Source organism: Lepidochelys kempii, chromosome 18 (assembly GCF_965140265.1).
Source record: "Lepidochelys kempii isolate rLepKem1 chromosome 18, rLepKem1.hap2, whole genome shotgun sequence".
In the NCBI taxonomy this organism is placed as follows: Eukaryota; Metazoa; Chordata; order Testudines; family Cheloniidae; genus Lepidochelys; species Lepidochelys kempii.
The window spans coordinates 14,943,318-14,965,066 of NC_133273.1; the positions used below are offsets into that span (position 1 = coordinate 14,943,318).

Below are 21,749 nucleotides of genomic sequence, written 5' to 3' on the forward strand. Positions count from 1 at the left end.
ACGCGCCCCAGGGCTGGCGCGAGCCCCGCGCGGCCAATCAGAGACGGGCGAGTGGGCAGGGCCAGCCGCGGCGGGGCCGGGCCGGGCCGCCCCTCATCTGCATGGGAGGGACTATAGCCCAGCGCGAGCCGCCTGCCTCTTCCCCAGTCGCCTTGGAGCGCGAGCTGCGCGTGACTTGCCCTCTGCTCTGCCGCTGCGCCTGAGGTAAGCGGGGCGGCCTCGCTGCAGCACCCCCCCCCCCCTCCCGGGCACGAGAGCTGCCCGGCCTCGGGGCGCACCAAGTTGGGGGGGGGGGGCGGATGCCAGTAGGGTGCCGGCGGGGGTGGGTGGGGGAATGGATGCTGCCGCCCCCCCGGCCTCCCTTCACCTCAGGAGGCTGCCCTCGCCGGAAGATGGGGTGCGTGGCAGCAGGAGGGGCTGTGTCGCCCCCCGGGGGTGGGGAGAAGAATATCCCCCCCCCACCCCACCCCGCAGCCAGGGTGCGGCAGAGCCGGCCCGCGCACAGCAGCGGCCGCGTCGGGAGGGAGGCGCGGGCTGGTGCACGGGCCTTTCCCGCCGCGCTGCGGCGGCTGCTGCTACCGCTTCCTCCGGCTCCTCGGCGCCCGCCCCCGCCGCCTCCTGCAGCCCCCGCCTGAGTCTGCGGCCGGCCCGGCGGGGGCGGGGGGGGGGACTCGACCCCGGGGACTCGTGTGAGAGGCGGGACGGGCAGCCACGGTCCGTTCAAACGCGCTCCTGGGTGCTCCGTTTTACAGCCCTCCCCTGCCCCGACCAGAGGCTACACACGTGCCCCGTGCACTGAGCCGGTTTCCGCGGTGACCGCAGTGTAGCGCTTTGGTTGGCCGGGAGACATTGTGGGGGGCAGGTCAGACCCCCACCAGGCTGCTTCGTTCCCCAGTTAAATCGGGTTTTGTGTGTACTTTGTGCCCTTGGCTAATCTGAGGGATCTCTTGGCCGGGGGTGGGGGGCAGTGAAACTGACCAGTTGAGGAGGAAACGTTCCTTAGGTAAGAGACTTCCTACTTCCTCTTTGCACCTTCCCTTTGCTGCTCTTCTGTCTGCCCGCACCCTGCCCCCCCCAAAAAAAAACAACCCACCCCAAACTTCACTTAGTTGTGTGGGTTTTACTCCCAGACAGTGTCCGCAGACAAATGTTCAAAGCCATGTGGAGCCAGGGAAAGTCAGTACTGCTGAAATATTAGGGTTAAGCAGCTGGCATAGCAGCAGCATTCGTGCCTCACATACCAAGTCCCCTTCAATGCAGGTTTACGTTGCAGGGTTATGTATTGATTTACAAGGCCTGTAGGCCCCTGGGCCATGCTGACTGTTGCAGGACTCTTGCAGGCCAATCAGCATGTGGTCTCACAAGGGGAATGGTGCTTTTTTTCAGCCTGCTTCTCATGACTCACAAGAGTATTCTAATCTATGTGCTCTACCTATTACTCCCTTTTTTCATGATGCTTATAATACTTTTAGTAGGAGTGGACATCATGTTACTGAGAAAAATGAATCACCATGCAAAGGAGTGGTTCCTTAGTTCAGTAACTGTTAACATGATAAAAAAAGGAATACTTGTGGCACCTTAGAGACTAACCGATGTACTTGAGCATAAGCTTTCGTGGACTACAGCTCACTTCATCGGATTCTGTAGCTCACGAAAGCTTATGCTCAAATAAATTGGTTAGTCTCTAAGGTGCCACAAGTACTCCTTTTCTTTTTGCGGACACAGACTAACCCACCTGCTACTCTGAAACCCGTTAACATGATGGGTACAGACTAGTGAGTATTTTGCAGCAGGCTTTAATTAACAGTGACTGTCTGTAGTAGGTTACAGCTTTGAACCTTTCCCTCTTTTGCAACAGTAGCTGTCCTTCAGCTCTGCTTCTCAAATATTTAATTTATTTCTAGATCAACATTCTTGACCAACATATGTTCCCAAATGGACCGTTGGTCTGACCCAGTATGGCCATTCATATGTTTTTATGAAATCTTAATAGTGAAAATAATTAAATGTTGCTTTTATCTTTGGAACAGTACTGCGAGAAAGGTGGCTGCATAATACTTGCCGGGGGTTACCACAGTCTTCGTCTGAGTGTGAAAACTAGTAGTGGAAATTCTCCTTTTGACTCTCATGGGGTTTGTACAGCTAGTCAGGAGAAGTTTTTAGTCATCCAGACTTCAGAGATTTCTTTCCGTTACTTAACATGCTGAGTCATAGGGCAGGGATATGGGTTTTGAGCTGTACGGGAAGTATTGATATTTCACTTCCAAAACCACAAATTGAGGCAATTCAGTCCTTGATCTCCATTTTATTAAAAAACTGATTTTGAGTAGTCTGTTATTTCCTGACTTCCTGCATTCCCTGCTATGATAGATGCCAAGCAGCATTCTCATAGTTGCATCACACTTAGGGCATAGGGATGAATGAGGAATACACGGAGGGAGGGGAAGACATGGGGTGGAATCCGATGGTACCCTTGTTGAAGTCTTCCTTGGAGACCCATACCTATCCTCTCTGGAATGCTAAAGAGTGGAAGTAATAGGCCAGAGCCTAATCTTACTGGAACTGTTCATAATTGGAGGTGGTGATGTCAGTCTTATCCAGAGAGTAAGGGAAGGTTGGGGAGGAGCCTTGTGAGTCTGCAGAAACCTCCAGGATATGCTTTTCAGGACCAAATGCAACTTTGCAACAAATAGCTTGCAATTCTCATTCTGTACAGTTGCATTTTCAGTGGCAGGGCATTCAAGGTTCTGTGGTGGGCTTACCCCCACGATTTGGATTATCTCATTGTCCCATAGCCTGTTATGTGCATCTGCAAAGGCTGTCCATTACCTTCAGACTATGTTTTCACTGCCAAAAAAGGGAGTTTTTACAGCAAGATACCCGACTTCAGTGAGGTATCTTGCTGTATAGCCTAGTGGAGGGGAGGCACAGTGTTCTTATTTTTAATCTTTATGCAAGTAGTAAAGGTCATTTTGCTGTAAAAACACCTCCTTTGAAGAGCTGACCCAAGAATCTGTAAATTAGTATAAAGTACACTAGGCATTCATGTAGTACTTGTTATCCATCTGGTAGGTGTGTTGTCCCCGTATACAGTATAGGATGAGGGACACAAGGATTTGGTGCATCAGTGGGATTAGAATTTGGGACTCCTTAATTTCCAGATGCTAGACCACACCTCTCTAAATGGATGCAGGTATCCCCTCATCTTACGGGGACCATTGACTGAGTGGATCACAGAAATAAGGGGGGGACTATATGTAACTTGAAAATCACTTATGAAACAAGAAAAGGAGTACTTGTGGCACCTTAGAGACTAACCAATTTATTTGAGCATGAGCTTTTGTGAGCTACAGCTCATGCTCAAATAAATTGGTTAGTCTCTAAGGTGCCACAAGTACTCCTTTTCTTTTTGCAAAGACAGACTAACACGGCTGTTACTCTGAAACCTGTCACTTATGAAACAGCCACTCCCCAGGTTTGACTCATTTCTGATTAGTTCTGCCATGAAGCATTGGAGGCTTGGAATGGTAAATGTGAGCTTACTGTGTTCCAGAATGCTCTCTCGGGGGGGGGGGGTTCCTGTTTTTACAGCCCTGTCTCCCCACTTATGTAACCAATGAAATGAGCACAAGCAGACCTAAGCACAGCTGTGACATGCTCCTGCTTGTTCTTCTTTTTCCCTCTATAGCTGTGGTTGATTGAATCACGGTTGTCCAAGCAGACAGTTCATGGAAGCAAATGATTTACGCTGGGCTCATGATGAGTCAGACTGTATCTTGTAGACAGATGCTGTTCCCTACCAACCATTCCTGGGCAAAATGACTCTGTGAAGACAGGGGTGAAGAGGCTCATCAAGGGTTAAAATAAAACTGGTTTGGTACAGGTCTGAAATACTGCAGTGCTGTAAACTGAGCATAGCTGCTAAGGAAGGGGAGGGACTTCTGGGGAGGTCACTTGTCAAGGACATTTGAGTAATAGAGTAATATTAATGCCTGGTTATCATTTCAACTGAGGGAGACAAGCGCACTGGAAGCTTATAATGAGTATTTCCTTGGTAACAAGTCTACTTTTTTAAAAAAAAGAAACAGTTTACATGTTGTTTAACTAGATTTCCATGTAAACTGGCATATCCCACTAAAGGTAGCGTGTCTGATCAGGTGCTTTCTGATCATGGTGCAGCCCTGAAAATGAAAGTAAGAGACAACATATGCAAGAGCCTAATCAGCTTTGCGTTAAAAGCAGCCTTTCTAGGATAAAGGAGGGATTCCTGCATCAAGGAAGGGCAGTATTTCATGATGGCCACTAAACAGCATTGTAGAGGTCTGTGCACTGGAAAACAGCAAGGAAAAGAGGGGGAATGTTAATTACCTCGATACTTGCAATTGGGCTAGCGGTCAGGGTTCTAAAACTCCAGGACTCTTCATACAGACCTGCCTCTGAAAATTGATGGCTCAGTTTAAGGCTCTTACAATAGAGCAGAAAAATAGAATTAAAATCCTTTCATCCCCAGGTTTTCTACTACCTCACTGTCAAATGAATCAGAGAGGATTCAAAGTAAAGGGACTAAACAAAGCTGTCTTCTTTCCTTGTAGTGGAGAGAGATTAAGGACATAATTTTGGGAAGAGGGATAGCTCCTGAAAGAGAGGAAGGCAAAATCAGTCTCAGACCTGTAATCGCAGCATTTTAACACCTGTCCCTTGAGCCTTTATCATCTCAAAGGCAACTCATGATCACTCCTGTATGCTGTCCCTACCTATGACTGATTTGCCAAACAAACTAGCTTACAATTATTTCCGTCTAATGCAATATTTTTTATTTGAGACTAAGCTCTGCTCTCTTTAAAGAAACTAACCACACTGCTAAATCATGGCACGCAGGCACTTGCATGAGTTGCTTTAAAACATAGCCACGCTTATATAACTGCAGTAAATAATGCCTGTTCTCAAACAAATGGGCTGAGGGGAGTAGCAAATAGGAACACAGCCAGTTTGACAGTACCTCCAGTGATGGGGTGCACAATAAACGATGGACATTTAAAATGTTCTTTAACCTTGAAAATGGAAAAACATTTATTTCCCAAAAAATGATCTCCTTTGCAAGGTTTTTAGCATCGCAGCTAAAGCTAGAGCAATGTTAATGTTACAAAGCAGGTAGCTTAGCCCTGTAATAGGCAACACCATGCAAGGAAATGACATGCCCGCATATCCTTCTTGGATATTTACTTTGGAATGCAGCTGAGGTAGATATGAAAGGTGTTTTCTCTGTAGTTTGCCCTAGTTAATCCGTGCTGCTGGCTTTAGCTGAATGGCTGGGTACTAAAAAAACCTTGAAATGGAGACTGATTTCAGAGTGTATTATGGCTGCTCTGGAAATAGCCCATGAAAGCTTTATGCCCAAATAAATTTTTTAGTCTAAGGTGCCACAAGTATTCCTCATTGTTTTTGAAGTGAGAGTAGTATTTATAAAAACTGACTCTGAATCCTTATTCCACTTAGTGAGCTGTTGCTCCAAGATTCACTGTGAAAGCACAGTATTGCTCAATGAGAAGTCAACAGGTCCTTGATTGAAGGATCACTTCCTGCTGGTTGTGGGTTTTTTGGACAAGGAAAAAAATGTATGGAGAAAACTAGATGTGAAACAAAAGTTCTTCCTCCAAATGGAGGAGAACACCATTAACACACTTCATATCAAATGCAGCAGAAGCTAGCCGTACAGTAACTTGCCCTTGACTAGAGACATAACTAATTAACACACGTAGCTGCCTCTTTCCATTTCAGGATTTGGTTACATTCAGGTCCCAGAATCTGCTCTTACATGCGCTAAATGGGAGCTCCTGCACTGAAGTCTCTCTCAACAAAAGTGGTTTCAGCTAGTTCCTGTGTGTCAGTGTTGCTTCATTATTATCTAAGTGTGGTATCTTTTAAGGAGTCTAAGGGAATTGAGCCTAAAGGAATTAGGCATCTCACCGCCTTAGGCTCCTTGGAAAATCCTAGCCTGAATGAACAGGTTATGCTTCCTCAAACTCATAACTGACACCTTAGCAGAGGGAAGAGATTTGATGGTGGCTTTCTCCTGTGCGAACAGGAACTTTAAAAAAAAAAGTGACTAGCAATATTTATGGAACTGCATACATGACCTTTAGTGGTACTAAGGGTTCCTGTGCCGTGTCTGTCTTTCAGAATATTAAATCTTTTTTTTTTCTTGGCAGATACTCAAAATGTCCATACTCAAGATCCATGCTCGTGAAATCTTTGACTCACGTGGGAACCCCACTGTTGAGGTAGACCTCTATACCAGCAAAGGTGAGTCTTGTTTCTGCCTAGGTCCATCTACTCCTGCCACATATCAGTCTGGGCTGCCTACATCAGTCGAAGTAGAAAGATGATTGGTACAAAACCTCACTGCCAAGAATGAGAGTTCAGTGTTGTGTACATACTGTGGTGAACACTCCTTTCATTCTTCATGGGCCTCCTGCTTGCTTGGGGTCTGAGGCTGACTTATAGGGGAGGATATTTAGAGGAGAGGGACGCAAACAAACAAGGATAGCAGCCAAAACTTACGTGAAAAGTGGTGCTTTAAAGCCCTATCTATTTCAGTCTGCTCTGTCTCCTAGGATGGATGAGATAAAGCTTCCTAATTAAATGGGAAAAGCTGAAATCTCCAGGTGTGCCGTATTGTGATAGAAAGGAACACATCTCAGCCCAGTATTTCTGTGCCGGGGGAATCTAATCTCTTTAGTTATTGGTCTTGCTGGCTTTGTTAGGAACCTGATGTATGCTAGCATAATTTTAAACTGCAAATTACTTTACAAATAGTGGTCAGCTTGAGTTGGGCTTCATGAATAATAAGGGAAAAATTCATCTCTAGTGTAACTCCAGGAAGGAACTGTAGGCGTGGGCGCCCCCCTCCCCCCTCCCAAGATTAGGGCTAGAAACTCTTGCATTTAAGCCACACTGAGGCATGGGAGAATCATACAAATTTTAAATGGCTTGTCACTACACTTGTTTTCTCTCTGGCACTGAATGTGTGCACTTGCGGGGTTCCTCTCCCAGCCTCTTCTGCATGATCCTGTAATCATGTATTTGATGTGAGTATCTGTAGCCATAGGACTTCCTGTGAAGTGCAGCATTGAGATTTAGCTGCTGGAAGAGCTGATGAGTGGTAAAGAGAAGGTGAATGGGTCTCAGAATCTGAACTTCTCCTAAGCTAGCACTGATAGGAAAGTGCAAACCCAAACTGAGAATGAAACGCTCTTCACCTAATTCTATACTGAATACGTTAAGTTGCAGTGATGATATCCTATTCTATTTATATGGATTCAGTGGCATAATTAATCTGAGCATGGACAATGAGGTGTTTTCTTCAAATGTACTATGGTCATGTCTTGAACAGAGCTGGGACTTTCCCTCTCTATGTAAGGCTTCCCAACCACAGATAAGTAGGAGCACCAGGAAAATAAACTAAGAAGGACAAGACACATCAATAGTGCAGCAGTTTGTACTTCATTAATTCAGACCTCTAGCATTTGCATCAATGGGGATTTCTGCTTGAAACTAGGATAAGCTTCATGGATGGTGTAGCTGGAGCAAAATCCCAGTGTAAGTGGGGGGTCTTATTTCCCCCACTTTAACAACTATCAATGTCACTTGCTCTGCTGTGCTTTCACAACTCCCGCAACATTGGGCTTTGGCAAACTCAGCTCTATGCATATACATTCTTGCTTTCCCTCTAGAAGCTCTCTCTGCTTAATTAGAGGAAGTTGTGGCTATCTCTCTTGCGTTGCAGTTAGCTCTGCTCCAGGTCTCTTGCTGCACTGCCTGCCTAATGACATCTGCCAACACACTTCCCTTTGCTGTAACTTTGTGTAGCTGTTTAATGTGGACACAGACATGACTAGACAGCTGCTTAGCTGTAATTGTGTTTGTATATCTAACATCCTTCATCTGTTTTGGTTGCTGCAAGGCCTTTTCCCTCCACCCTTACTCATTGGGTCTTTGTTACTTATTGCGCCATCTCTTACAAGATCAGACACTTCCATTGAACAAACCCGTACAAGCGTGGCTTGGAATGAGCAATCACAATAGCTGTAATGCACTAATCAAACAGCTTAGCTCTGCATGGAAAGATGAATGCCGTCTCTTAATGACATTCCATATCAGACTTCTGCTTGAGGGAGGAAGGCTAGAGAAATCAAAGCTGGCATATCACTCCAGAGACTGGATGAACTCTAGTACTCTCCATGTTCTGTTCTGCAGGGTAACATCCTCAGCTAGAAGAGTGGTATGTCTGCAGTTTTGTGCCCACCTTGAGGGGTCTTCCCCTCAAATGACCAGATAGCATCTCTGGGGACTACATTCTCCATAGGATGACCTGCCCTTATCTCTCCCATCTCCATTCCCCCAATTGAGCCACAGCTTAACACATCTTCAGGGCACACATTAACCTTGGGCTTCAATTGGTAAATTGGGGTGCTGATCTGAAACCTTCAGCCACGGCTCTGTCTGTCTAAACCACTTTGCCTGCTTCCGAAGAGTGACCTTGCCTGATGAGATGATGAAACCTTTGTCTGCTTCCCCGGGACACAGTGATGGTGATGCTGAGCATTATGTAGCACACTCAACCTTCCCGATGCCCTCCTCCCCTCCCAGCCCCACGCCAAACACCTGCTCGCCCAAGAGCAAAGGATTCAATTTAGGTTCTCTGCATAGAACTAGTGGGCCAGCCCTGGCAATGGTGCTTTTTGTTGGGAATTGAGTTTTGGTTGTTTTAAGTTTTTTGGATTTCTTTTTTGAGGAGGGGGACTTAGGAAATAATACCACTGTTAAGCTAGATACCTCCAACTCCTAGTTCATCTGGGAAAGCGTGGCTTATTCAGATGATGGATGGGCTTTTCCTGACTCAATACCATCCATCCAGCAAGCTGTCAGTCTTGATATTCAGCCCATCTGCACATTGAGCAGCCTGAGTTGGCTTATTGTGTTGCCCAAGCATGACTCGGAAGAGTAACTCTTCCTGATCCAGGAGAGAGACCTCATAGTGTGGAGGGAGCAGCATTCCCGGTGCTGCAATACTCGTAGTTTTAGGTTGGGATAAAGAAGACGCAGAACCTCCCTAGATCTTGCCATGCTGAGATTGTTCTCTCTTCTCTCCTGCTATACTCAGGTCTGTTTAGAGCTGCCGTACCTAGTGGTGCCTCCACTGGAATCTATGAGGCTCTGGAGCTTCGTGACAATGACAAGACTCGCTTCCTGGGAAAAGGTAAATCCATTCTTTCCTTTCCAGGGTCCAGCCTCAGCGGTTCTGCTGGAGGTGTTGCTGCAAACACTCATGCACCAGTGCTGTTGCCATAGGTAGTATGCTGGCATCTTTATATTTCCATCACATCCCCCTTCACTTAGCACATGGTTACTGGCTAACTTGCAATCCCTTAACAGCAAGTCAGTTGACCCATTGCACAGAAGTGCTCCAATACTGTTCAAAAGTGTAGTATACCCACACAGCTCCTCTTGAAGACAATGGGAGCAGTGGATGCCTATTTCCTCAGAAAATTAGCCGTAATAAGAGCCAGAGATTGTTGTATATGCCTAAGTATATAGAGCTCAGTCACTTTGTTTGTTTGTTGGGGTTTTTTTTGTTAGCTGGTCATGGCATTCTAGTACAGTATGGAGTAGGCAAGTTCATTACCCCACTTTGCTGCACTGCATGTTGACACACCTCAGGGCACTTGTTCTGTGCTAGATAATAATGCATTCAGGCTAATGGGCATCTAAACAACCTACCCCCAATAGTCCATTATCCTTATTTGCCAGTTAATCACAAAGATCGTTCATAGAAATGGAAGACTGCTTGTAGGGTGAGTGCTTGAAGCATTCTCTTCCCTGAACCATTTGGTAACAATTGGTGTAATGATATATGGAATCTAAAATTAAGAGTATCTGGTAGAGCAGTCCTGAGCCGAGCTCAAAAGAGCTTGCATGTGAGCATTGGACTGTCTGCAGATGCTGTCCAATGTTCAGTGCAACTGTTCATGGTCTGCGGTGACCTGTTTGGGACAGAAGATCAAATTCGGTTTTCATAGAAAGCATAGTTGCCTTTTAAACTGACCTTTGGGAAGGGTCTGAAAAAGTATATCCATACACTACCACTGTGAAAGCCCATGTGCCAAGGGAACCTATCAAATAGTATAGAAAGCCTGTGCATTTAGGTAATAGAGTTCTTGAGCAATTTCACGTTTGTAATCCTAAAACATCTTGCTTCTCAGCAAATTGCTTGCCAAGGCTCATAAGAGTGGCTAGGTTTAGCTCCCTTTTTTCTCTCATTGTAAATCACTTGGGAAATTGATTGGTTAAATGGGAGTGTGATCAAATAACACTGAAGATAGTCCCGTGACTCTTGAGGGGCTGGTGTTTTTAAGTGGAAAGGTTGGAGGCCTCTATGGTGCTTCATAAACTCCATTGCAGTCAAGATTTCTTTGACTCTGGTCTGGGGAGATGGAACTGTTTGTCCTTAATTTCATCTGAGCGGTGAGAGAGTAACTTCAAATATGCCCAGATTACCAAAGCAGAGCTTGGTCTGGGCAGTATGGTTAAGAAAAGCCTCCTAGGAAGAATTGAAGAGCTTGTGCTGTCTACAACTTAACAAAACTGCCTATATGGCATTTGGAAACGGTCCCATAAACGCTTCATGTGGCTAGGAGTTTTCTTGTTCAAATATAATTTTAAGGGCTTATCTGCTCCTGCTGCTTATTTTGCATCTGGAGTCATAGCCCTGTGTTTGAAAAAATACATGATCTTCCACAGGTCTGATGTCTGAAGACTATTTATGTCAGGTAGGGAATAAGCAGCAGGAGCCAACAGACTCGAAGAACAAAGAGGAGTGGAATGTAGGAAATACAATAGAAATATTTCCAAACCGATTGCTTTGGAAAGCCTTCTGTAGGTCATCAGAGGCTGTTTAATAATGCAGATTTAATCAGGCTTTGCTAGGCTTAGCAGCCTCTTACCTCACCTGCTCCATGTGTTCTGAACAAAGGAATATTTGAAGCACTTGTCTGCTCAGATCATCTTTGAGAATGGGGGAGGCTATCCGGGTCACTAGGCTGGTGTTGGTTGGCTAGTTAATTACTATGGTCTTGGCTGATAGAGGAAAGAAGCAGAATCTACCTGGGTTTGGGAGTGGATTGGTCTTCTGTCATTGCATACTTGGTGGCCACAATAGACTCAGTGGAGTGTTTGACTGCAGGTTGAACAGCTGGGATGTGCAGTGTCCTGTAGAGAATTGGTGTGGTGTTGTGTTCAGAAGCCCCATTTCTCTTTAATTCATATAGATAATTTTTTTTATCCCAGGAAAATGTTGGCTGACATGCAGCATTTTGTACAGGCGCCAACTGCTTCAGCAAAAGACAAAGCTTTAATATCTGCACGTAGGGTCTGATGTTCAGTGTAACACTAACCACTCTTCCAACTGAGAGGACACTAATGTAAAAGAAAGTGGTTCTGCCTCAGCTAGGCCTGGATTATGATGGTGCTCTAGTAGTCAAAACAAGACAGGGTTGCAGATATTAAACACCCAGTTGTCTATTTATTTAAACCCTCAAAGAAGAAATCCTCCCCTCCTCTGGCACCCCACATGCACTTACAGGAGCAGCCCTTCTCCTTAAGTATCCTAATGGCCTCCTTATCCAGAAGTTGGCATGTTCAGCCAATAGGAACCTGAAGGTTTGCAAATTCAAGGCTGGACTCTAGAATTGAGACATTGCTGGGGGAAATAATCCATCTGACTGACTGGAGATGCGTCAACTTCCACTACCTTGTGAATCCGCTGGCTTCTGTTCTGTTGCTTAATATGGGGCATTTTGCTCATCTTTGAAACTACTGCGAAACTTTCTCTGCACTTTTGTGACTTCTTCCTTCATTTGCACAGTCTGCTTTTGTGTTCTTTTGTGGGCCTTCATCTCTTCCTTTACTCTCTTGTCCATTTCACTTCTGTCAGGTGTATCCAGAGCTGTTAAATATGTTAACGAGTTCCTGGCTCCAGCGTGTTGTACTCAGGTAATGGTCATGTGCGTTTATTGCAACCTGTCACTTGGACAGACTCCTCCAGTGCATGGTCTTGCAAACTAACCTTTCAGCAGGCATTCCTAGAGGATGGCTATTTCCATGATATAACTTGCCACTCACCTGAGATCACCTTCTGAAAGAACTTAGCTTTCACTACCAAGTCTAAGGTTTTGTTAGGGGAGAATCTGAATGACAGGTGATTGGGGTTGGATTTTTTTCAAGTGATCATCTACTAATGCCTGCTTAGCCTGTGTTTGATTAGTGATTGATTTGCTTGTTCCTTCCAGGTGTCTCAAAAGCTGTTGGGCACATCAATAAAACAATTGCACCTGCACTGATTAGCAAGGTAGGAGCATTCGTTGTTTAACCTCATTTAACGCAAGTAGATTTTCTAGCTCTATTTTTTTTGTCCCTTTTTAAAGGAGCTGGATGTGTAGCTGGCCTGTGTATGAGTGCATGAGAACAAATCGACCTAAAATAACTCTCTTCTGAATCCAGTAACTGTTTCCATTAAAAAGTGCAAATGTAACCCTAACTTAGCCAGAATAGCATCACTTGTTCTGGTCATCTGTGACTTAGTCTGGGGTAATGTTGCATGTGTTGCTGCATACAACAGTCTAAATGGTGAACTCAGTGCATATTTATTCCTGGTGTCCAGCATTCAAAATGAAAATGTAATGGCACTTCATTCTGACAGCTGTCTTTTAAAGAAAGCATGGGGTTTGGTTTCATATATAGCTTCAGTTTGTCTGAAGGAGTCCATCTGATTACAAAGCTATTCTGAAGTCATACTCTTGAGTGTAGAGTCTCATTGAGCTAGGATCACTGGACCTTTGTACTTGCTAAAGGAGGAATATAAACCTTCATTGGTTTCTCCTCTGCCAGGCCAGGATGAGGCCAAGGGCAGTGTCCTTCAAATGAGGCATGTTTAAGGGTGTCCTTCAGAGTTCAAGAGTAAGACAGTTGGAATTCACCAGGGTTTGAGTTTCCTATTGGCTCTCTTTGGTGTATCCACTGAACTTCAAGTCCTGCTATAATTAGCTAGAAGCTGAAATTCACATACAATCACAATGCATGTCTAGCCTCTTAGCTCTGCTGCTACTTAGTTACCCTCATGAAATTCTTCATGTCTGCCGGACATACACCTGAGGTATCATCTGACCTCAAATTAGTGACAGGTTTTGAAGTTGAAATTTGGGGGGAATCTACAGGTAGGTGACACTGGAGAAGGGGGATTGCTTTGAACTGTACAGCATGGCTTTATTTCTTGGGGTTTCACTCTTCTTCCCTTTGCAGAACATAAACGTTGTGGAGCAAGAGAAGATTGACAAACTGATGCTGGAGATGGATGGATCAGAAAACAAGTGTAAGTGTCTTTTTCCACAACACACAGATGTACCTTTTCAGCACCAGGAATGTGCCGCATTGTGGTGCAAAGTAATTGAGGTTGTTTGGGAGGGCCAAGAGAAGTGTACTCTATCCATGATTAACCCTACATCATGGTGCTGAAGTAGTTGATGGCCATCTCTAATTGAGTAAAGGGATAGCTGTTAAGAAATAAGGCATCCACTTCACAATCAGTTCTGCTGCTGTGATTGTAGGTACTGTGTACCTACTAGGATGTATACTGGCAGTGCGTGTGCCCATAGAGACTTTCATGAGAATTCCATGTCTAAACTATTGTAAGTTACTCTGAACTTCATGCCATCTTAGAGTGGGAGTGAAGGAAAGGGGAGTTGTATAAGTTTGTGGTTTATACATTTTAAAACAGTTATCACAATAGTGCTGCTGAGGTGTTGCTTTTTGAGGAGGATTGGCATTGTCTATATAAACCATGTAATTGTTTTGTTTTTGTTTCAGCCAAGTTTGGGGCTAATGCCATTCTGGGTGTGTCTCTGGCTGTGTGCAAAGCCGGTGCTGCTGAGAAGGGGGTCCCCCTGTATCGTCACATTGCTGACCTTGCGGGAAACCCAGAAGTCATCCTGCCAGTTCCTGTAGGTTTCCTGAGTCAGACATTTGGATACTTAATCTGCCTGGGTGGCATTTTCCTCTGTGATTTAGGAGCACAAGTCTCATTGACTTTCACAGGGCCTCTTGCTTCTAACTCATGTGTGCTTGAAAAATCTCATTCCCCATCCTTTGAAGACTGACTATGCAAGATGCATTAGCACAGTACTCTGATTTGGGAGAGCAGCCTATCTCTTGGCCTCAGGAATTTGAGGGTCTCCTAGTAGAACCCGTCTGGATTGTCACCCTTGGTTTAAAGCACAGATGAAATAGACCTACCTATGCATGGTGGTCTTCATTGTAAACTCAAGTGACAGGAGAGTTAAGGAGCAACTCTCCCTTGATTCCTTATTCAGGGAGAGCATGCAAGAGTTTCATGCAGAATAAGAATGCATTCCATGTCCAGGGTGAGTGAGCCAGCAGCATAGTAGAATGGGGTCCAAATGATTAGGTGTTTGATCCTACACCTATGATTCAGTAGGTGTGTTTCCGTTGATTTCCACAGGTCCAGGATAAGGGTGGGTGTTCTGGACAGCTTGTTTGGTGGAAAGGGAAATGGGCATATCTCATTGCACTGCTTAGTTACACTGTATTGGTCATGGCTAAAGATGGAGGGCGAAGTGGAGTAGCTAACTCTTCCTCTGTTCTCTTCTGTCAAGGCTTTCAATGTGATCAATGGTGGGTCCCATGCTGGTAACAAGCTGGCCATGCAGGAGTTCATGATCCTCCCGGTTGGTGCTGAGAGCTTCAAGGAAGCAATGCGTATTGGTGCTGAGGTCTACCACAACTTGAAGAATGTCATCAAGGAGAAGTATGGAAAGGATGCAACCAATGTGGGTGACGAGGGTGGTTTTGCACCCAACATCTTGGAGAACAAAGAAGGTACAAAGCAGAGATGAGTGGAGAAACTAGAACTCTACCAACAGTCGTGTGCAAGGCTGTGTAACTGGCTCAGCTGCTTCAGCCCATCATAGGCTCCAAATATGTCAGGCTACTGGCCTAACAGTCTTGCTGATCTCTGGTGGAGGGACTTCTTCCTTTCTATTAGCTCTTAATGGTCACTGAAGTATACATCCATCCCCCTTCCATTTTCCCAGAGGGGCTGGTCCAGTCGCATAGGGCTTCCAGTGCAAAGCTGGTGTACTGAATGCCCCCTATCACTGACTCCAGAAGGCTAAATGGCCAACAGGAGATGGAGACATACTTGGCCATGTGCGGGTAGGGACTAGTAGCTCCATTCCATGAATTCATGTGGATTAACAAGGTGATATAATTTTTCCATAAATTTCATTTCCTATGTATGCTGGGTGGAGGACACCCCATCCCAGCTAGCAGTGTGGTTAAACTCTTCTAGTTCTTATGCCTAAGGTTGCTGTTGCTCAAAAGTAAATAAGTGAAGAGACTTCACTGGGGCTGGTCTGTCTCCTAATGCTCCAGAGAGAAGGGACAGCTTGCACTGTAATAATCAGTGAGCAAGAAAAGCTGCTGGGGAAGTGGAACAAAGGTGGCCTCTGTTCCAATTCCTCAGTCCCTGAGACAGCACAAGCCTCCGGGAAAGGGGATCTGCTTTCCAGCAACATGGAAAATACATTTACCGAGGAGCCTCCAGCAAATGCTGTGTGTCTGCCAAGTTGGTGGCAGGGGAGCAGCCTCTGAGCCACAGGGGAACTGAACACCTCTGCATCAGCAGAAAGCTGTTTCAGTTTTGAATGTAACTGACAGTTTTCACTGTAACCATTATGGTGCATAACTGTCCAACCTCTACATAGCAGTCCCTTCAGCAACATTAGAGATGCTTGAGCAAACACTAGAGTCCCAGAGTCTCTGACTCTACAGGCAGCTTCTTCCCCTTCATGGTACTGAATGGACAGTCTATTGGTTTTCTACACTGGCATTTTTTAAAAATGAAGCTGCTGGTTAAATATAAATAGCAAACAATTAACACAACTCTTTGAGTTCTGGAAGTTCCACAGACTTGTGTTAGTACTGGCTGCTGCTTTTGCAGCTTGCCCTACTCTAATATCAACTGTTTACTTTTTCTAAAAAGTACTGATCAAAGTTGTTACTGTACACAGTCTGGCAGGTCCAGCAGCCACTCTCCTCTAAATCTGGGAGAGGCCATGGAGGGATGGGTTTGTATTTCTGTTGCATGGGTGATCATCCAGCACTTTGCTCTTCAGACTGCCAAGTGGTATCATGTTTTAGAGGATTCATCAGCCATGCCTCCTGTCAGAAATAACCTCTCATTTCCAAGGAAAAGAGGGGAATGTGTGTAACTGGAATCCTGACAGATCACTAGGGGAAATACAGTCCTCTTCTGTCCCACTCAACATCAGGCTAAATTTACTACTTTGACTTCTATTAATGCCTCTCAGGACCTTTCCCCTTACCAGCTCTGTCTGTGCTTCTGCAGGAGTTGAAACTAGACAGGATTCAGGCAGGCCATTACTTCGTGCCTAGCTAAATTCCCACTGCAGTTGAAACTGGAAATGCTATTCATTTCCTGTCCTTTAATTGTTAACTGATGTTGATATGGGCAGTTGCACTCCACCTCAGAGGTGGCTTCATGTCAATGGTGGGTGAAGATTGTTAAGTATCTCTGTGAGGCTGATATGGGGTATCATAAAGATAAATGAAGTGGTAAAATGCTCCAGGAGTATCTGGTGCTGTACAGTCATTGGTCAATAAGACCTTGTAACACCCCTAAAAGGCTGGTAAGGAATAATCTCATTTTACAGATGGGGAGAGGTCAGTGACTTGCCCAAGGCCCCCCGGATAAGATAGTAATAGAATGTGGATCATCTTGAGGCTTACAGCATGCATTTTCTACAAAAGTGGTGTTAAAAGTGTTACCCAGGAATTCATTATAACCCACTATCTAACCTTCCAGCTCTGGAGCTGCTGAAGACTGCGATCAGCAAGGCTGGCTACACTGACAAGGTGGTCATTGGGATGGATGTGGCTGCCTCAGAGTTCTATCGTGATGGAAAGTACGACCTGGACTTCAAGTCTCCTGATGACCCCAGCAGATACATCTCTCCTGACCAGCTGGCTGATCTGTACAAGAGCTTTATCAAGAGCTACCCATGTAAGTGGTACATGCTGCTCAGTTAACAGGCAGCCAGTAATAGACGGTGTACTCCCTGGCAGGTCTTCCTCCTCCCACCACCTCTTGGTGCACTGCAAGAGGACAGACAGGAGTAGAACTCAAGAAACTGAGTGGGCTGGAGTGGAGGTTAAACAGTTCATAAAATAGCCTTTAATCCTGTGCTTGGGATTTGCTTCGTAGTAGATGCAGTTTCAAAGCTGCTTATGCAAAGTCCTGAGCAGGGAGGTGTCAGGTGCATAAGTAGATGTCATAACCCTAAACATCACCTGGCTATAATTAGCTTTGCCTTTAGGAGCACTAGACTCTGTTAAATGATATTTCAAGTGCCACGGCTTGAACTCTTCCTGGATGCTGAGGCTGTTAATTAAAAAACCCCTTCTGCTTCCCTTCTCAGTGGTGTCGGTTGAAGATCCCTTTGACCAGGATGACTGGTCAGCTTGGAAGAAGTTCACTGCCAGCGTGGGTGTTCAAGTGGTGGGTGATGACCTGACTGTGACCAATCCTAAGCGTATTGCTAAAGCTGTGGAGGAGAAATCATGCAACTGCCTGTTGCTCAAAGTGAACCAGATTGGCTCTGTCATGGAATCCCTGCAGGCGTAAGTCACCTTACAGATATACAGACCAACTTCATAACATCACTGTGGGGCTAGGTACTTGCACTTCAAATACCACCTGAATTACTTACACACACACACACACAAAACTGTCTTCTTCCTCCTGATGGAAGAGTATTCAGTGCAGTGCTTGAAACATCTTAAAACAAGTCAGCCACAAGCTGTGGAGCAATGGGCTGGATGACTGTTTCGCTTCTCTGAATAACTCTCTTGGCAGTGCATCATTGCATCCTTAACACCAATATCAACATTAACTGAATAAACCTGAAGCTGGATCATGCAGTAATTAGCAATACTTGGTATCCTTTGTACGAGTGGTGAGAATCTTACTCCTATTTCTCTTGCTTTAGCTGCAAGCTTGCGCAGTCCAATGGCTGGGGTGTGATGGTGAGTCACCGTTCTGGAGAGACTGAAGATACCTTCATTGCTGACCTGGTGGTTGGTCTCTGCACTGGACAGGTCAGTGTCTGTACCTGGAATGGTCCCCCTCTAGTCACCTGGCTTTCTTCTTTCATAGAACAGAAGTCATTTTGTAGCAAGAAATAGATGATCCTAATGACCTCTGAGGCACAAGGATTTCCCTCTATTGCTATATGGGAGGCCACCAATCTGTAATAGTAGCTATGGCAAAACATACTGATGCTCTTTCTCAGTAAGCGGAGATATTGTTTCCTTGTGATGTCACTACTAAAACAAGGGAGGAATCTTTCAGATTAATCCATGTGGGTGTGCCAGGATTTCCTGATACTGTAACTTCCAGCAATAAAATGAGTGAGTGCACTATTCACTGCTGGAATCCAATTTCCACCCAGCTTAATTCAGGTTAGCTGATCAAACTTCTGATTGTTTCTGTCCTTCCACCATGCTCAACTCGATTTATTATTATTAAGGACATGATTGTTCTTATCTCCTACCATAGGAGGGCATTTGTCTTCACACCTTCAACTCTTAAGAGCAGATCTGTTTTAACCCCAAAGTAACTTACTGACCTTTCTTTCAGATCAAGACTGGTGCCCCTTGCAGATCTGAGCGTCTAGCAAAGTACAATCAGCTCCTGAGGTGAGGATTGCTCTGGATTGGAGTGGGGAGGAAGGGGACTAAGTAGCCTGCGGGCTTGCTCTAAGAACAGGGTATAAGACATTGTCCGTCTGACGACTTGGTCTCTGGTGATGCTGTGCTGGCTCTCCAAGAGTCCAGTGGAACCAGAGCAGTCTCCATTGCCATGCTAGGGCACATGCTAACACTGGCTAAGACCTTCCTAGCTGACTGTAGGGAGACCAGTGGGTGCTGCCATGCATTCTGGACTGACCAAATACAAAGGGCTAAGTGCCTCAAAGATTTGGGGGGGTCCCTAGCTGGCCCTTGTAGAACTTTCCATGTTGCCCCTGTGGGCTTATAAACATAGGTGGTGTAGCCACAGCTTGGTCCCTCTATTCAAATGAAGAAGCCCTTATCTCGTGACCTGTGGCAACCCTAGTTCTATGAAATGCTACCACTTTTAGCTCAGAAAACATAAATAATCAGCCAATGTCTGTGCTGCTTATGCTATGCCATGCCTTGACAGCAACTGGAGTCATTGCCCTTGGTATGGACGGCACTGCACTTAAACACACTGAATACACCACAGGGAGATTATAGTTAGGAAGTATCCTGCAATACCCGAGAGTTGCTTGGCATGAGGTGTAGACGTTAACTGTTCATGTGAAGGTCAGCAGAATGTCTTGTCCATAGCTGGGTGGGGCACAGCATGCAATGCATGTGGTCAGCTACTAAGCAGACTCTTGACTCCTCCATGGGTATGACATGAAGGAAAATACTGTCCCTCGCCAAGGTGCTTGTGCCCCACAAAAAGACAAGCCCAAATTCAGCTGCATATTTGGAAACCGCATATGATCAGTGGCACAGTGTAAAACACGCTAGCTTGTGTTGGCTGCTGAACTTCGGTTTTGTGGCAGAAATGTCACAGGGAGGGCTTCAAGCGTGTGTGGTGAGATCACTGTCCTCTACAGTACTACTCTGTGGGTGGGTTTTGCTCCCTCACTGTTGTTGCTGCCAGTCCAGCCAGGCAGTCATGCAAATAGATGTACCACGTTCTGTGCTTACACTCCTTTCTCTTTTGTTTGGTCCCCCTCTTTTCCCAAACAGAATTGAGGAGGAACTCGGAAGCAAGGCCCGCTTTGCCGGCAGGAACTTCAGGAACCCCCGTATCAACTAAGCTCCGCGGGTCAGACAGCCCTGGTTCTGGTTTAAAGCACTAGTCACCTGATTAGACCATTATTTACCTGTATTAGAAAGAAGGGCAGCTGAAGGAACAAGACCAGTTTGCAGGGCCTCTCACCCTAGACTGTATTTCACCTAGTGTTCCCCAGCTCTACCTGTTGCTCTTAAGCGCTTTGATGCTTCTGTAGAACAGTCCCTCTGGGGGTTTTGTGTATTTAAAAAATTTGAACCATGTTTTAAGACCCCACTTTGACCTTGCTGAGTGTGGGCATAAACCTATACTTCCCCCTGTTTAAGTGTGTGGAGCTGTGTAACTTGCAGTGCAGCCTGAGGTTCCTGCAAACAGGAAATAGTAGTGTTGTGAGGCAAATAAAAGCATCAAACAGCCCAGCAGTGAGTGTTGCCTGGAGTTATTCCGTGAGAAGTCTCACTGGTGTGCACCCCTTCCCTATCCCTAGTCTGTGCGCGCGCACACCTACTGCTGAAGGCTCTCCTATTGTGGGTCCTGGCTAGTGGCATGCATGGTGTTCGTTGTCCCCACAAAAAGCTGCATCTTAGCTGTGTTTGCCCTTCACAGATCGATTTCCCAGCACATCTAGTGATGTGCCACACTGCTGCTGAGAATTCACTTAGCCAAGTTAGCCCCTCTTGAAAACAGGGCTTTCTCATGAGGAGAGAGCTTTGGGGCATTCTCTGAACTCTTGCAGTCTCCTCACCTCATAGTGTGCATGTTCTCGCTCTCCCACCCCTGAAAGTTGGTATAAGAGTTGCAATCACTTGTTTATTTTCAGCATTCAGTGCAAACTGTTTACATGCCTGGAGGTCAATAAGGCTTCTTATGCCTATGCCTCTTCAATACCACTGTATTTTGTTTCACGTTTGGGGGCTTTAGCTGTAGGAGGTTGGAGAGAGCAGAGTGAGGTTTAAGCAGAAATACAGATGCAGATTTGGTCAGGTGCATCTAACTCGTATAGTCCAGAACAGCCCTGGTAATGTGGCCAGAAGTCCTTGTGTGCCACCTTCCTTAGGCTGGTTTGATAAATTTTTCAAACTGTAAGGATCACCTTTCAGGACTAGCCATGTAATAGCAGTTGTTTGGTCCTTTCCACAATGTCTCCTAGCACTGATGCAAGGCATTACTTCCCTAGTTCATAGGACTCCCTTTCCACCAATCCATGTAGTTTCTCATCCTCTTGCAAGGGAACAAGTGTTTGCCAAATATTTGTTTAAACTCCCAAGACCCTGTAGTTTTCTGCACAGGGTGACTTGGCCTGCTTGACACTGAGAAGACATGATGGCAGTATTAGCAAAATATGTGTCTGTTTTATCTTCCTGGCAGGACATTTATTGCTGGGAGGAAAAGGGGTTTGGTTTCCTTCCCAGGCTTAGCAAGTGAAAACTAGATACTTTAATCCTCTGTGGCTGGATTCTGCATAGTACCCCCAGAGCAGGATTTTACAATGTTATTGAACTTCCCAGGAGACTGCAAAAACACACCAGGTGGTGCAGAAAGGAGGAAGGATTGCTCTGAGCAGTTTTTATTTTCCTTAATGGCTGGCTTGCAGGGAGAGATAAATCTCCTTCTTGCCAATTCTCTGTAATAACTGTTTTACTAGTCTTTCAATTTCAGCACATTAAAATACCTATTACTGAAAACTATTTACCCACACAGAGAGGGATAATGCCCCCTTGTGAACATTGTGGTGTATTGCTGTCATAAATGGTTTTTTAAAAAAAAA

General features: G+C 45.5%; 2 protein-coding genes across 2 annotated transcripts in view; one reads left to right on the forward strand and one right to left on the reverse strand.

The window, feature by feature from the left end:
• Window positions 1-571, reverse strand: part of CA6 (carbonic anhydrase 6) — a 46,838-nt gene extending 46,267 nt beyond the window's left edge. The window contains exon 1 of the mRNA XM_073317185.1: window positions 368-571. The gene's annotated coding sequence lies outside the window, so the exon portion shown is untranslated. The remainder of the gene's footprint in view (window positions 1-367) is intronic.
• ENO1 (enolase 1) lies at window positions 98-20,400 on the forward strand. The gene is made up of 12 exons (XM_073317192.1): window positions 98-204; window positions 6,210-6,303; window positions 9,164-9,259; window positions 12,348-12,406; window positions 13,357-13,426; window positions 13,921-14,054; window positions 14,727-14,949; window positions 16,958-17,155; window positions 17,571-17,772; window positions 18,141-18,249; window positions 18,791-18,849; window positions 19,936-20,400. The coding sequence occupies exons 2-12, from the start codon at window positions 6,219-6,221 to the stop codon at window positions 20,003-20,005; spliced, it is 1,305 nt and encodes a 434-aa protein (XP_073173293.1). The 5' UTR covers window positions 98-204; window positions 6,210-6,218; the 3' UTR covers window positions 20,006-20,400.
• The last annotated feature ends 1,349 nt before the right edge of the window (window positions 20,401-21,749 follow it).

Coding starts and splice junctions, on each gene's coding strand:
- ENO1 (XM_073317192.1), top strand. CDS start 6,219: ATGTCCATACTCAAGATCCATGCTCGTGAAATCTTTGACTCACGTGGG. Junction 6,304..9,163: donor AGACCTCTATACCAGCAAAG/GTGAGTCTTGTT, acceptor TGCTATACTCAG/GTCTGTTTAGAGCTGCCGTA. Junction 14,950..16,957: donor CATCTTGGAGAACAAAGAAG/GTACAAAGCAGA, acceptor CTAACCTTCCAG/CTCTGGAGCTGCTGAAGACT.